General features: G+C 42.2%; 1 protein-coding gene across 1 annotated transcript in view; it reads left to right on the top strand.

Moving 5' to 3' along the window:
- The window catches only part of LOC126188954 (odorant receptor Or1-like), a 248,796-nt gene extending 235,868 nt beyond the window's left edge, over positions 1–12,928 (top strand). The window contains exons 6-7 of the mRNA XM_049930750.1: positions 10,366–10,521; positions 12,723–12,928. Coding sequence (XP_049786707.1) covers positions 10,366–10,521; positions 12,723–12,782 — 216 coding nt within the window. The 3' untranslated portion in view covers positions 12,783–12,928. The remainder of the gene's footprint in view (positions 1–10,365; positions 10,522–12,722) is intronic.
- Positions 12,929–14,254: the final 1,326 nt, after the last annotated feature.

Here is a 14,254-nt window from a genome sequence, read left to right on the forward strand (position 1 = left end):
CAGCCTCTAGATAAGACGTACATGGGACCTCTTCAAACGTACTACAGCGAGGCAGTAAGAGTGTGGTTGCATCACAATGGGCGTCCTCTAACACATTACGACGTCATGGAGGTTTTTGGCCAAGCCTTCCCTTGCACCGAATCAGCTGAGACACCAATAAACGGATTCAAAGTAACTAGGCTGTACCCTATGAGCCGTTAAATCTTCACCGACGCTGATTTCATAGCTGCTGAGTTGGTTGCAGGAAAATCTTGCTCCACAGTGGAACATAGACTTAATGTTTCTGAATCACATGCTCCTCTACTTGCTATCTCTGGACCATCGACATCATCTGCTTCTTCTTCGAGTTATCCTGATGTACAGTCACATCAAGCTCTAGCTATGACAGTTTATGCAATTTCACCATTCGACATATCTCTTGTCCCCAACATTATGAGAGTACCACAACGCGGGTACGGAAAGCAGCAACCGCCTGCCACATCAATGAACCGCCATAAAAAGATCACTTGACAAAGTCGCTTGACGAAAGTGCTGTCAAGAAAAGGTTGTTGAGTTTCTCTGGTGTTAGAGGCCGCGCTTCGGACAGAGGTGCAAAATCTAAAGGCCTTCAAAAAAAGGAAATTTGTCCACAGAACTATCTGATTCATCATCCGATTCTTCAGGTTCCTGCAGCCCTCACCTTGTGGGCAGTGATAATGACCTTGATGTGAACGGAGGGGTACACTAGACTCAAGCGAAAACTCTAATTTAGATAGCTGAATTTATTAATAATTGAAATTGCATAACATAATAGTACAACAATACAATGGTCGAATATTGTAATTATGTACATGCAGGTTTTACTATACTATACCTGACTTCTACTAACAGTTTTGACATGTGTATGTAAGATGTGCTTTGTAAGTGAATTTTTTTACACTTAATACGGATTTTTGTTATCAGTTTTTTCACACAGATGACATCTGCCTCCTGGAACGATTTTCTTCCGATGTATGTCTCAGACGCTTAGAACATATTCTGAGCTAACACATAGTTAAGTGTCTGGAACAGAATTACCTCCTCCAAGCCAACAATCCTGGGTCCACAACCCAAGTCGTACTTTCCTCACAGGACGTCCTGTAAGCTAGGGATCAAAGCAGTCACGTAGGTGTAGTATTTTTAGAGTTCCGAAAAGGATTTAACAGAGGAACATACCCAAGCTTATTAACGGAAGTACAATCATTTGGCTTTTCAAAGTAAATGTGTGACTGGACTGAGCATTTATTGATGGGAAGAACGCCGTATGTTATCTTGGACTGAGAACTGTGAACAAATGTAGTCGTTTCTTCAGGCTTGTGTAAGGGAAGTGTGTTTAGGACCTTTACTATTCATGGTGTATATTAATGACCTGGCGGACTCTATTAATCGTAACCTCAGACGTTCTGAAAATGATTTGACCCATGATGAAGTATTGTCCGAAAGAAACTGCATAAATATTCAATCAATTCTCGGAAAGATTTCAAAGTGGTGCAAAGACTGATAATTTTCCTTAAACGTACGATAACCTAAAATAGTGCTATATTTATATGTATTTACATTACTATTTGTTTCTGGCCTCAACGACAGGCTTATGTTTTCGCTTATCAAAGAGCGACGGGTGCTGTGTTAAAGAGCTTCATTGTTATGACGGGTGTCTTAGCGGTTGTATGCGCTTGGTAGCAGGCCGCACTGGCTTGGTGTGTGTTTGTTGTGTAGAATGTTCGATCATGACTTATATTGTGTATGGAACTGTTGGTGTATTAGTGGTCTCTAATTCCTATTCTATTTATGGTTCCAACTGGAACGTATTTGAGTATAAATTTCATATTTTCTTTCATACAGCTGTTGCAGAGAGATGGAAATATAGGAAAAGCGATGAATGCACTTTTCTCAATACCTGGTCTCCTCTACGAAACTACAATTTTCTGCATTTATGCGCACATCATGACCGACCAGGTAAGTGACTAATTGTATGTTTTACCATTGCTCTGCGAAAATGTCTTATTTAATTTTTCCTTTACAATGACCTTAGTGCACGTAAAGAGAGAAGAAGGATGGATACATAGGGAGAGGATAGGGGGTTCTGCACCTGTTATCTTTAACATTATTCTTTATTTTATCTGTTGAAATTGTTTATCATTTATTTAATTGCCTTCATTGCTCGAGAATGACAGATGCAAGAATCTTTATCGATTTGATGGTTCGACACGTTATGGGTAGATTTGAATAACTTTGTGGCAATTTTAAAAGTATAGGCAAGGAATTTAGACGTGTTTCTCTGTCTTAAAAGTATAGCTTGCTGGCCATTTCAGTTTTTTTAACCGAAATGTTTCGCGTACAGCTGTTGTCGAATGTCACTGAATATTTTGTTGAAGGTTAGCTACAGTAAACACGAACAATCATTACACAAGTATGTTCAGTATGTACACAGATTAAACACAATCATAGAGATCAAGTCCTATACACTTAGTTTTTATCAATTCACGAAAGTTGCCTGCACAGTCAGTAGAACATTTTCCTCAGAAAAATCCCATCTGTATGACAATAGAAATCTGCATGAAAACTGTAAAACGTTTTTCGTGAAAGTCGATAATGTCTCATCCATACTGGAAAAATAACAAAAATTTCTCGTTAGCATCGACTAATTAGACTTAATAACTACATTCTGTATGAGGATATTATGCAGGTGGAACACAATAACTACAAAATACCTTCTCAAGGAGAACTTTAACTAGAAAAACAAAGTGTAAAATATTTATCCTCAGTGAGCATTACGAGTACAGTTGACTCTCTGCCATGAAAAGGAACAGAATATAAATTTAACGTGCTGAGTCATTCCCTAGGTTTTCAGTACGACTGAGATTTGGTCTAAATTATAGCTCGACTGTTTTCAGCCAAGAAGCTGTGGGGTTCTTAACTGAAAATATTTTTGGGAGGTAGTAAATTGTTTTCTCGTGAATGGAACAAATCTGACTGCATGGAAAAGGATTGCCCGACCTTTCGCTAAGATCGAAAACCCACAATTACTTTGTGATTACCGATGAATCACCGTCTTACCCGCTGTATCCAAAGCCCTATATTATATTGTTTAGGGCCAAATTACTGAATACTGACACAAATTCAGCTTATGTAACATATATTAGTTCGACTTTGATAAATGTAGTAACACAAACACAGTATTAATTAAGGTAACTAACTGAGGCAACGATACTAATACTAGTAGACTCCAGCAAAGTTTTCCAGACCGTCAAATTTGACGTACTGCTTAAAAAAATGCGACAGCTAAAATATTCAGGTTGTATGCTGAAGCAGTTACAGAGCTTCTCGAAAAACAGACACCAACGAGTTGTCTCTGGAAATGAAAAGTTCTGCTGAAAACATGTTCTTTTAAGAGTGCCAAAGTTATCAGTTTCTTTGTCAATGACATCTCATCGCATCTGTCCTCCTGCAGGTATCATGTCCATTTCGACGATCTTCAGTGTTACCCAAGAATCAATACTACTATCTTCCACTTGAATGACGATCTGTCTTCAGTTGTAAGGTGGGCTCAATATCTGTGACTTAAACGAAATGAAAAAAAGTCTCAAGTAATTTTAGAATCCCACCAGAAATTAATAAGTTACGAATTCCGCTTACAATTGCCTCCTATTCTTCCCGACAGTATTTGACAGAACTTATCAAAAATATTAAAGAATCTGCGTGACCTTCTCAACAGGGCAGAAAACACGGCCACCTTATGCAGAGACAATTCCGACTGCCTCTATGTGCTTGAAAAATTTCGGAACATATTTCCATGGGGTGTGGAACGCAAACTTCTGCAATCACTCGATCTACCGAAGCTCCAGTTAATCCAACACGGAACGAGTGAGAACTAACAATGTATGCTTGTCTGCGCTGTCCATCTGTTTCACCCAGTCAGTGCTTCAAATGCCCAGTTAGGTGACTGTCGAACCCTGTGCTTACTTCATCGGTGCTCGGTGCACAAGAACACCAGTGCTTTGTATCGGAGATTAAGTAATTCAACACAAGGCCTCACTTATCTAGTACTCTAGCTGTGTCCAACTATAAAACAACATTATTTTGTGTTGCTGTTGTCCGTCTCTGGAATAAGACGCTCTCTGCTCACAATTAAACGGTCTGTTACTTTTAAGAAGTGAAACACTTCTTTCTGTCTCTTCCATAAAGTTTCCGGAAATACCACTTGTAGGATCACTTTTCCTTCCATTAAATGTATTCTCCCAGCTACGTTTCTTGGTCTTTTAATTTATGATACGTAGAAAGTCTGATTAGTATTATCAGGTTAAATAAACCAATAAATAAATAAAAGGTTACGAGTTACGGTATTTACCTTGCACCCAAAGGAATCCTTCCGAAATCTGTTATTGGAATCGAGAGATAGGGCTTGTTTTTATTTAACTTCTGCGACAATACGAACAAAATAAAAAAAAATTAACCTATAGAGTTTGCATGTGTATATGTATCCTACGTGTTGTTACTCCATATCTGCTACAGTGTATCTCATTAGTGGGATAGAGCACAATCGCTGTGCTGTCTTCATTTGTACATTTGAAAATTGTGTTTGCCAACTCAGGAACTTATATCACATCTAATTTTCGAATTGCACTATTCAGCTGCCTTCTGCCCAGTACGGAGCACGTCTGCGGCTTCTAGACATAACTACACACTATCGGTCAAAAGAACTCGGACACCTCTATGTAAGGCGGAATTGATCAACAGATGTCACAAGAAGGTAACCCACCTGTATAAAAGAAGGTGGGTGCATTGTGTCGTCAATAGAGAATCAGTGTCGGCAAACTTAGTCGTTCGGTAGAGCTCAGTGACTTCGATTTGAACTAGTCACTGGACGTTACCTGAGTAACAAATCCATCAGGGACATTTCAACCCTTTTAAATCTGCCAAGTCAACTGTTGGTGATGTGACTATGAAATGGAATTCGAAAGAACAAACACTGTAAAATAAAAATGCTGTGTAGCTATGGCCTCTCGTCGGGTAGACCGTTCGCCTGGTGGAAGTCTTTCGAGTTGACGCCACTTCGGCGACTTGCGTGTCGATGGGGATGAATTGATGATGATGAGGACAACACAACACCCAGTCCCTGAGCGGAGAGAATCCCCGACCCAGCCGGGAATCGATCCCGGGCCGTTAGGTATGACATTCCGTCACGCTGACCACTTTATTTTTTTTATCCCAGTTTGTTCGTTATTGTTCGTTGCATGTGTCCGGGGCGGACGTCCATGACACCTGTTCAGGTTCATCGTTGATATGTTCACTCAGTTTTTTTTAGTACAGAGAGCAACTAACCCTCTGACCGAACACGCTGAGCTACCGTGCCGGCAACCACTCAGCTACCAGGGGCGGACAACAACACAGTTAAACTTAGTCTAAGTATATCTCACGTGCTGACACAAAGGGACCGTCAAGCATTGGAGAGGTCGGTTGTAAAAAGTCGGATGAAACCAGCGGAAGGAATCACTTGTGAGTCCCATAGTGCCATACCGCCAGCTAGCACGACGAGTGTGCGTAGGGGAGTTGGAAAGAATGGGTTACAAAGGTCGAGCATCACGTCATAAGCCGCAAATCCCTGTAGTGATCGCCAAGCAACGCTCGAGGTGATGTAAGGAGCTCCATCACAGGACAGTTTATGACTGGAAACGAGTGATTTGGAGTGATGAATCACGCTGTACCCTGTAGCAATCCGGTAGAAGTATCTGGGTTTGGCGAACACCGGGGTGACCAACTCCATGATGTGTGGGGCCAACAGTAAAGTTCGGAAGAGCTATTCTTAGGGTATTGAGGTGTCCCTCCTGGTTGCCCTGTGGTCCCCTTAACGCGCTTAAGAAAACGCTATATGCGAAAGGATATGAATACATTTAAAGCATTGTGTGCTGCGTACAATAGAGGAACAGTTCAGAGACGATGCTTGTATCAGCACGAATGCACCCTGTCATAAAGCAGCAATTTTGAGAAAATGTTTTGGGATAATTGCATTCCTGAAATTGAGAGACCCGCCCTGATTCATCTTTTGGATGAGTTAGATCGGCGGCTTCACTGCACAACCCAGCGCCCAAAAAAAGTTTCGGTTCTTAAGGAGAAATGGGCTACCATTCCTCCATGCCCATTCACACACTCACTGAAAGTGTCCCCAGCAGAATTAAAGCCGTCATAAAGGCGAAGGGACCGCTAGTTTTGATCAGATAGTGTAGTTCGCTAAGCGACTAGAAAATCCCATAAAATCAATTCTAAGTATGCAATTTGGTGTCGGCTGTTACGAGGCAACGATCTCCGCAAGGGTGTCACCTTTCGGTGAAGACAGGAAAAAGGATTACTAGACATTGCAAACTGTGACTGAGTAATTTTAAGATCAGGTTACCCTCCATTCAGAGGCTGCTGCATGCAGCGACTGTTATTGACTTGTGAATAATAGATTTCAGCTGTCAGTTGTCCTTTCGAAATTTTATTGTCAGATCTAGATTTCAGCTAGAAACTGGCCATTCTCAATGTACCATCAGTTTTGATCAACGTATGTAATGCCTGTTTGTCGGGCTTCATTCACAGTTCATTGAATATTCAATTTTCACTTATGATTAGGTCACCGAGCGAGGTGGCGCAGTGGTTAGACACTGGACTCGCATTCGGGAGGACGACGGTTCAATCCCGCGTCCGGCCTTCCTGATTTAGGTTTTCCGTGATTTCCCTAAATCACTCCAGGCAAATGCCGAGATGGTTCCTATGAAAGGGCACGGCCGACTTCCTTCCCCATCCATCCCTAATCCGATGAGACCGATGACCACGCTGTCTGGTCTCCTTCCCCAAAACAACCAAATTATGATTAGGAAATATTCTCCTGCAGATTGGACCCTCAAGACTTTCCCTTCAATCCTCAAAGAAAGGAAGCTGAAAATGTATCTGGGCTAGCTGAAGAAAATACTGATGAACCTAATGCAAACATATCTCTATAAGCCCATCTTTATACAGGATACGGGTGGTTGCTGACCTTGACTCTTCAGTATAGAAGTCGAATCAAAAGACCCTCAGCCGTTTAAATTTCCAGTTGTTATTTTATTTGAGTAACTAATTTAAACGCTACATTACGCCATCTTCAGGCCTCCTGAGCTACGTGTAAGAAGAATCCCACCATTGGTCCAGCCTTCAGTGGCTGGTACCCGTAGATTTCTTCGCAACACAGCGATCCCTTCGATCCACTGAATGCTCGCACCTATTTTGAATGGACCAGAGGTGAGATTCCTCGCACATGTCGGTCAGGGGACTTGAAGAAAGCGTAATGCAGTGATGAAACTGGTTACTCGAATAAAATAACTGGAAATTTAGACAACTGGACGTGTTTAGATTCGACATTTTATAGTGCAATTGTAGGTATGTGTAAGGCCAAAATTAAGCAAGTAAATGTACCTATGTGATATCATTACAGAAGATGGCATATGAATTCATGGAGTCTAAAAAGTAAGGATTTCTGTTAGTAAAGCGAAAGGAAAGATTGAAAGAGTATTGAGAAAACACCGTATTTACATATAAATCAAACACTGCTAAAACGATTGTCTGAAGTTCATTTAACATTCCACTGAATGTATCTGTCCAAGATTTACTAGTGAATTTTATCCCCAGCCAATACTGTCATTTCGTCTACATTTAGACGGAATGACAGTATTGGCTGGGGATAAAATTCACTTGTAAATCTTGGACAGACACGAAAAATTAAGACGATAATGTTGGTAGAAAACTATGGAAACAGATTCCTACTTGAGAATAAAGTTAATTTTGGTCACTTCTCGAGTCAATATGTAATAGTGAAAAGTTCTTATGTCGAAAAGGAAGATAGATGTACATAAACTTCCTGGACGAATTTGAGAGTATCGTGGTCGTTGTAACATACATGAACCTTAAATTAGTGGGATATTTCTCTTCCACGGAGAGTAGAAGCAGAAAAAGAATTTTGCATACACAGTTGACTGTTCTGGTGTGTGTTACGGGTGGCTGACAGAAATCCTGTTCGGAGAAGATAAAACTATAATTTACTCTTAAGACTTCATTCCCACAGCATAATCGTTTAAATACAGTACCAAAAAGTGTCGAAAATTCAGTAACATTGTCAGGAAAAGCGGTTTTGTTATATATCCGCACACCATTAAAAGTTCTTGCCATAAATAAAACTAAATTAAGAACACACAGTGCTGCGTTTTCAGAACACATTTTTACCAGCTCCATCTTTGTGCAGTGAACAATTTATATGTTGGCGCGCGTTTAATGAAATATGTTACGACCGCGTTGCGTTGCGTTGCGGCATCTGGTAACTCCTCTCCACGCCTCCTTGTGTTCTCGTTTCAACAGAGTATACTCCCTCTGGAACGAACGTAGGCATAACGAGAGTCCTACTTCCCATGTGAGAGTTGCGCGTGGGATAGGAAAGGGGTAGAAATGATGCTGTTGGACAATGTACCTTTCGCCAAACGCTGAGACGTATGTAGATGCATGTGCTGGTACAGATTTGTGGACGATGTAAGATAAATGATCTACCAAAGGAAAAAAAATTACCTTCATATGGCCATAAATACAATCGGTCTATGCTTAAGAATAAGGAAAGGGAACAGCAAACAAAATTTTGATAGAAGATGGATTGCAACAAATTTAATAATAAATCTTTTGGTAACGGAAATAACAATCATGTGATACAGAGACACTGTCGTATTCTATACTGAATTTACAGCTGATTGAGCTCCAGTTTTAATCATAATCAACACATCCTTTGAGCGAAAGATTGTAACCAATGATTGGGAAAGAAAACCGTAGCTCGCAGCTGCCTGCAACAAGAATAACAGAAGTGACCCGCAAAGCTGCGTGTTTCAACTTGAGTATAATAGAAAAACCGATTCATGCCCATTCGTAGACAGTAGAATTGTAAATAAATATAAAAGACCACTGTCTAGCACCTTACTCACGTACAACCAATATGGGAAAGGAAGGAGTTACGCTTATTGAGACGGAACACAAGATAAAAAACACTGAGCCAAGTAGATTTTGTAGTGAGCAACAAACAGATGTGTGTGCTGGTGAATTAATACTGAAAAATAAGCCACTGTAATTGTAAGTGTATTTAAATTCCCAGTTGCAAATTTTTAACTGTTTGTGAGGAATTTGGATGCCTTAACGTGCTGTCTGTCAGAGAGCACCAAGCAGTTGACAGTCTGCAGCAATATCAGTGTAAATTTTTTAAAAGATTCCGACAGCGAAAACGACCTGAAAACCTGAATCATATAATTTAATCTCAGCAATTAACTTTCTGTACAGATTTCGGAACTCTCGGAACCGAGGTGATGGAAAACATTTTTTGATGTGTATACTAACATGTTTTATGTTGCTTCTTGTAAAAGTTGCCATTTGTAGAAAAGAAACTCGGTCTCGTCGGGTACTGCTATTCTTAAATAATTTTTATACTCGTATTTTTATGAAAGGTGGTTACCAGGAAAAAAGTAAATAACGAAATAAATGTGTAGATAATGCAATTACAATAGTCAGACAAGCCCAACCGGACAAGAAGCTGCCGAGATACCAGTTGCTTACAATGGAGCCTGAGTTTGACCCCAGTTAGAAATAACTAAGGTTTAGGCTCTTCGCCTGGGTTACAGTTCGTATCCGATTATCAGCGAGAGGAAAAAGGAAAAAAAAGTATAGATTTTTTACTAACATTATCAGTGCAATGAGTTTTGTCTTACGGAAAAAAGAGATGAAAGTGATTTCATTCCACATGCAATTAACTGGTTGCAGGATATCTAAAGATAGTTCGCAGATCGTGCTAAAGTGGTTAGCGTCGCTGTGTTTAGATGCCGGATTCCGTGGATAGATTCCCGGCCGGCTCGGAGGTTTTCTTTGCTGGTTTCTGGACTTTTGTATTGTTCTAATCGCTTCATCCACCTTCATCATAGAGATGCGCAAATCGCCGAACTCGCATTGGTTGGAAAGACTTGACCCAGCAGCCAAGCAACCCCAGACGGGGTCTCTCGGCCAATAATGCCATACCATCACAGACAAACATCCACGAACAGTTACATCTCCTGAGAATTCAGGCTTGCCCATTGTACGACAAGTCCGGAAAGAAGGAGGAAAAAAGCGCATGTGGTCATGCACCTGCGCATGCTACTCTCGTAGCGTGCCTTTCCGCTCCCAAGCTCGTACTTGTTCTAGAACATATTACCCGTGCGCATAATAGTGACCGACCATATAGCGTTTACCCATCTTAACTAAGCACAACACTCTGTAATGTCGTCCGTACAGTCGTTCCTGTGCGTAACCGAAGTAACAAACCCGTTTCAGAGTGAGAGGCTGATGTACTCCGCCTTCAGCTGCGGCTGGGTCAACAGTGACGCTCGCTTCAAACGCAGCCTGGGCATCTTCATGATGGTGACTGTGCGCCCGATAGTGATCAAGGTGGGCAAGACGTGCACACTGTCCAAGCAGATGCTGATCCAGGTGAGCGAAACCGATGTAAAGTATAGTGAAAACAGCAAAATCACTCCTGTAGCCAATAGTAAACTGTCTTGTACTGGAGCGCGGTGCGAGACAGCCGTGGGAGAAGGTATGCAGATCGTGTTACGTGACACGTAAATACTGTACGTCCGCACTGGAGATCATTTGTTGCTGTAACAGTGAAACGAGTTGCCTTGTAACATTTCTTTTACCGAAATCGGTACCTAATTGTGTTAATTAGTCTACTAGGAAAACAGTAATTAATAGTCACAGTAAATGACTGACAGTCATTCACAGAATAAACCAGTAAAACACAATGTTTTAAATGTTTGTTCTCGTAACAGTGAAAAGGTCCACCTTTTGAAGTGGTGTTCCTGTAACAGTGAAAAGGTCCAACTTTTGAAGTGAGTTCATATTCATGTCAGTATATACACTCCTGGAAATGGAAAAAAGAACACATTGACACCGGTGTGTCAGACCCACCATACTTGCTCCGGACACTGCGAGAGGGCTGTACAAGCAATGATCACACGCACGGCACAGCGGACACACCAGGAACCGCGGTGTTGGCCGTCGAATGGCGCTAGCTGCGCAGCATTAATGCACCGCCGCCGTCAGTGTCAGCCAGTTTGCCGTGGCATACGGAGCTCCATCGCAGTCTTTAACACTGATAGCATGCCGCGACAGCGTGGACGTGAACCGTATGTGCAGTTGACGGACTTTGAGCGAGGGCGTATAGTGGGCATGCGGGAGGCCGGGTGGACGTACCGCCGAATTGCTCAACACGTGGGGCGTGAGGTCTCCACAGTACATCGATGTTGTAGCCAGTGGTCGGCGGAAGGTGCACGTGCCCGTCGACCTGGGACCGGACCGCAGCGACGCACGGATGCACGCCAAGACCGTAGGATCCTACGCAGTGCCGTAGGGGACCGCACCGCCACTTCCCAGCAAATTAGGGGCACTGTTGCGCCTGGGGTATCGGCGAGGACCATTCGCAACCGTCTCCATGAAGCTGGGCTACGGTCCCGCACGCCGTTAGGCCGTCTTCCGCTCACGCCCCAACATCGTGCAGCCCCCCTCCAGTGGTGTCGCGACAGGCGTGAATGGATGGACGAATGGAGACGAGTCGTCTTCAGCGATGAGAGTCGCTTCTGCCTTATGCGTGTTTGGCGCCGTGCAGGTGAGCGCCACAATCAGCACTGCATACGACCGAGGCACACAGGGCCAACACCCGGCATCATGGTGTGGGGAGCGATCTCCTACACTGGCCGTACACCACTGGTGATCGTCGAGGGGACACTGAATAGTGCACGGTACATCCAAACCGTCATCGAACCCATCGTTGTACCATTCCTAGACCGGCAAGGGAACTTGCTGTTCCAACAGGACAATGCACGTCCGCATGTATCCCGTGCCACCCAACGTGCTCTAGAAGGTGTAAGTCAACTACCCTGACCAGCAAGATCTCCGGATCTGTCCCCCATTGAGCATGTTTGGGACTGGATGAAGCGTCGTCTCACGCGGTCTGCACGTCCAGCACGAACGCTGGTCCAACTGAGGCGCCAGGTGGAAATGGCATGGCAAGCCGTTCCACAGGACTACATCCAGCATCTCTACGATCGTCTCCATGGGAGAATAGCAGCCTGCATTGCTGCGAAAGGTGGATATACACTGTACTAGTGCCGACATTGTGCATGCTCTGTTGCCTGTGTCTATGTGCCTGTGGTTCTGTCAGTGTGATCATGTGATGTATCTGACCCCAGGAATATGTCAATATAGTTTCCCCTTCCTGGGATAATGAATTCACGGTGTTCTTATTTCAATTTCCAGGAGTGTAATCAGTGGACTCCAATCTCTACACGTTCGAGCAGACAAGGAATTTAGGAACATGTTGTGTATGTAATCTTTCGAAACTGATCAAGAGCAAGTATATGAATTGCTGATGTATAGACAAATATTATAAAAAGTGAACTAATATTATTTACTCCAAATTTTCTAAAACCCCTCCAGCTTGTCAAGAGCACTAATTAGCGCCATTGTGTTTTTACGTGAGAGTTCCCGAGATTTTTGGCTTGTAGTGTGTATGTGGTTGCTGTAACTTTTGTTCTGTTGGAAGAAAGTGAGCACCTAATCTTTTCTTAGGCTTATTGTCATGTGAATCGCGAAGTGATTTCATTATATTTATATTTTTGTTTTCTTCGCAGGTCTTGAATGGGGCGTACGGCTTACTGAATTTGCTCTACTATCTACATAGCAGCAACTGAAAAGGCACCAGAGAGGCAGACCTGAAGAACTCAATGAATGTGCTACACACTGAAAAACCACCAGAAACAACTGTAGTGTGAAAATTTAAATGTTTCCTGTAAATGTGAAACAAGCCTATGTTGATAGTATACCAGTCAACCTTTGTTCCATGAAGTATCCATAAAGATCACTTACGGCTTATTAGTTAATGTGATATCCAAGCAAATGAATTCATAACTGAAATATATGTATGCATTATTTTTATATGTGGGAAACGGACCAGTATACCCTCACTATCTGTCAATGGAACTGAAGAAGTGTCCAATCTAGTCTTGCCCTGCTCGAAGTTGTTCAAAATATTAATGTTTCATGCCGGCGTTATACAGAACATAGGTATGTTGTGGCGATTTATATTACAGTATGCGTGAGTCTCCGGATTGCAAATAAACATGTAGATACTAAATCTAAATCGTAGAAGCGATGACTAAATAGCTGAAACATCATGCATCGAAGCACCACGCTACCCAACAGCAGAAGTGTATTCCACTATCTCTAAACTTTTACCATCAACTTTCACAATATCGCGGCTGAGCGCCTTCTGTAAACTTGAAAGAACTAAGTAAATCATAATCTTTTGTAGTATTATGAAAAACTTGATCACATTTAAGATACTGGCTACTAGGTACATAGGTTTGTGTTATCATGACGCTATAAACAGTATTAACATGAAAGCATAATTGTAGTGCAGTCCTGTAGGAAGTTGCAGAACTAAGCTAATCGTGTTCTGTAGTTCTGAGTGGAGAAAGTTCAGAGGAAATATGAACGTAGCAGTGCGCTTTGTTCTGCATCATGGACATGCCGAGCTCACTACCGAAGGGGAGAAGTGTGTGAAACAACGCTTGGGACTTGCACCTAAATTACGCTTCACGACATACGGTACAACCCTGTGCACAGCATTTAAATATGCAGCTCTCCAACAGCAATTAGTAACTGATAGAATTTTGATAATAAAACTATTTTTTAAGTACAATGAAAATAATTTGGGACTATTACGATGTAGCAATGTTGACAAGCATTACGAGACGTAGCCTTTCTAAAAAATGTTAACTTAAAGTAATTTTCTTTTTTGGTCGTCAGTCTTCTGACTGGTTTGATGCGGCCCGCCACGAACTCCTCTCCTGTGCCAACCTCTTCATGTCAGAGTGGCACTTGCACCCTACGTCCTCAATTATTTTCAGTATGTATTCCAAGCTCTGCCTTCCTGTACAGTTTTTGCCCTCTACAGCTGTCTCTAGTACCATGGAAGTCATTCCATCATGTCTTAACAGATGTCCTATCATCCTGTCCCTTCTTCTTATCAGTGTTTTCCACATGTTCATTTCCTCTCAGATTCTGCACAGAATCTCCTCATTCCTTACATTATCAGTCCATCTAATTTTCAACATTCGTCTGTAGCACCACATCTCAAATGCTTCGATTATCTTCCGTCTCG

Source organism: Schistocerca cancellata, chromosome 1, assembly GCF_023864275.1.
Source record: "Schistocerca cancellata isolate TAMUIC-IGC-003103 chromosome 1, iqSchCanc2.1, whole genome shotgun sequence".
Taxonomy (NCBI): Eukaryota; Metazoa; Arthropoda; class Insecta; order Orthoptera; family Acrididae; genus Schistocerca; species Schistocerca cancellata.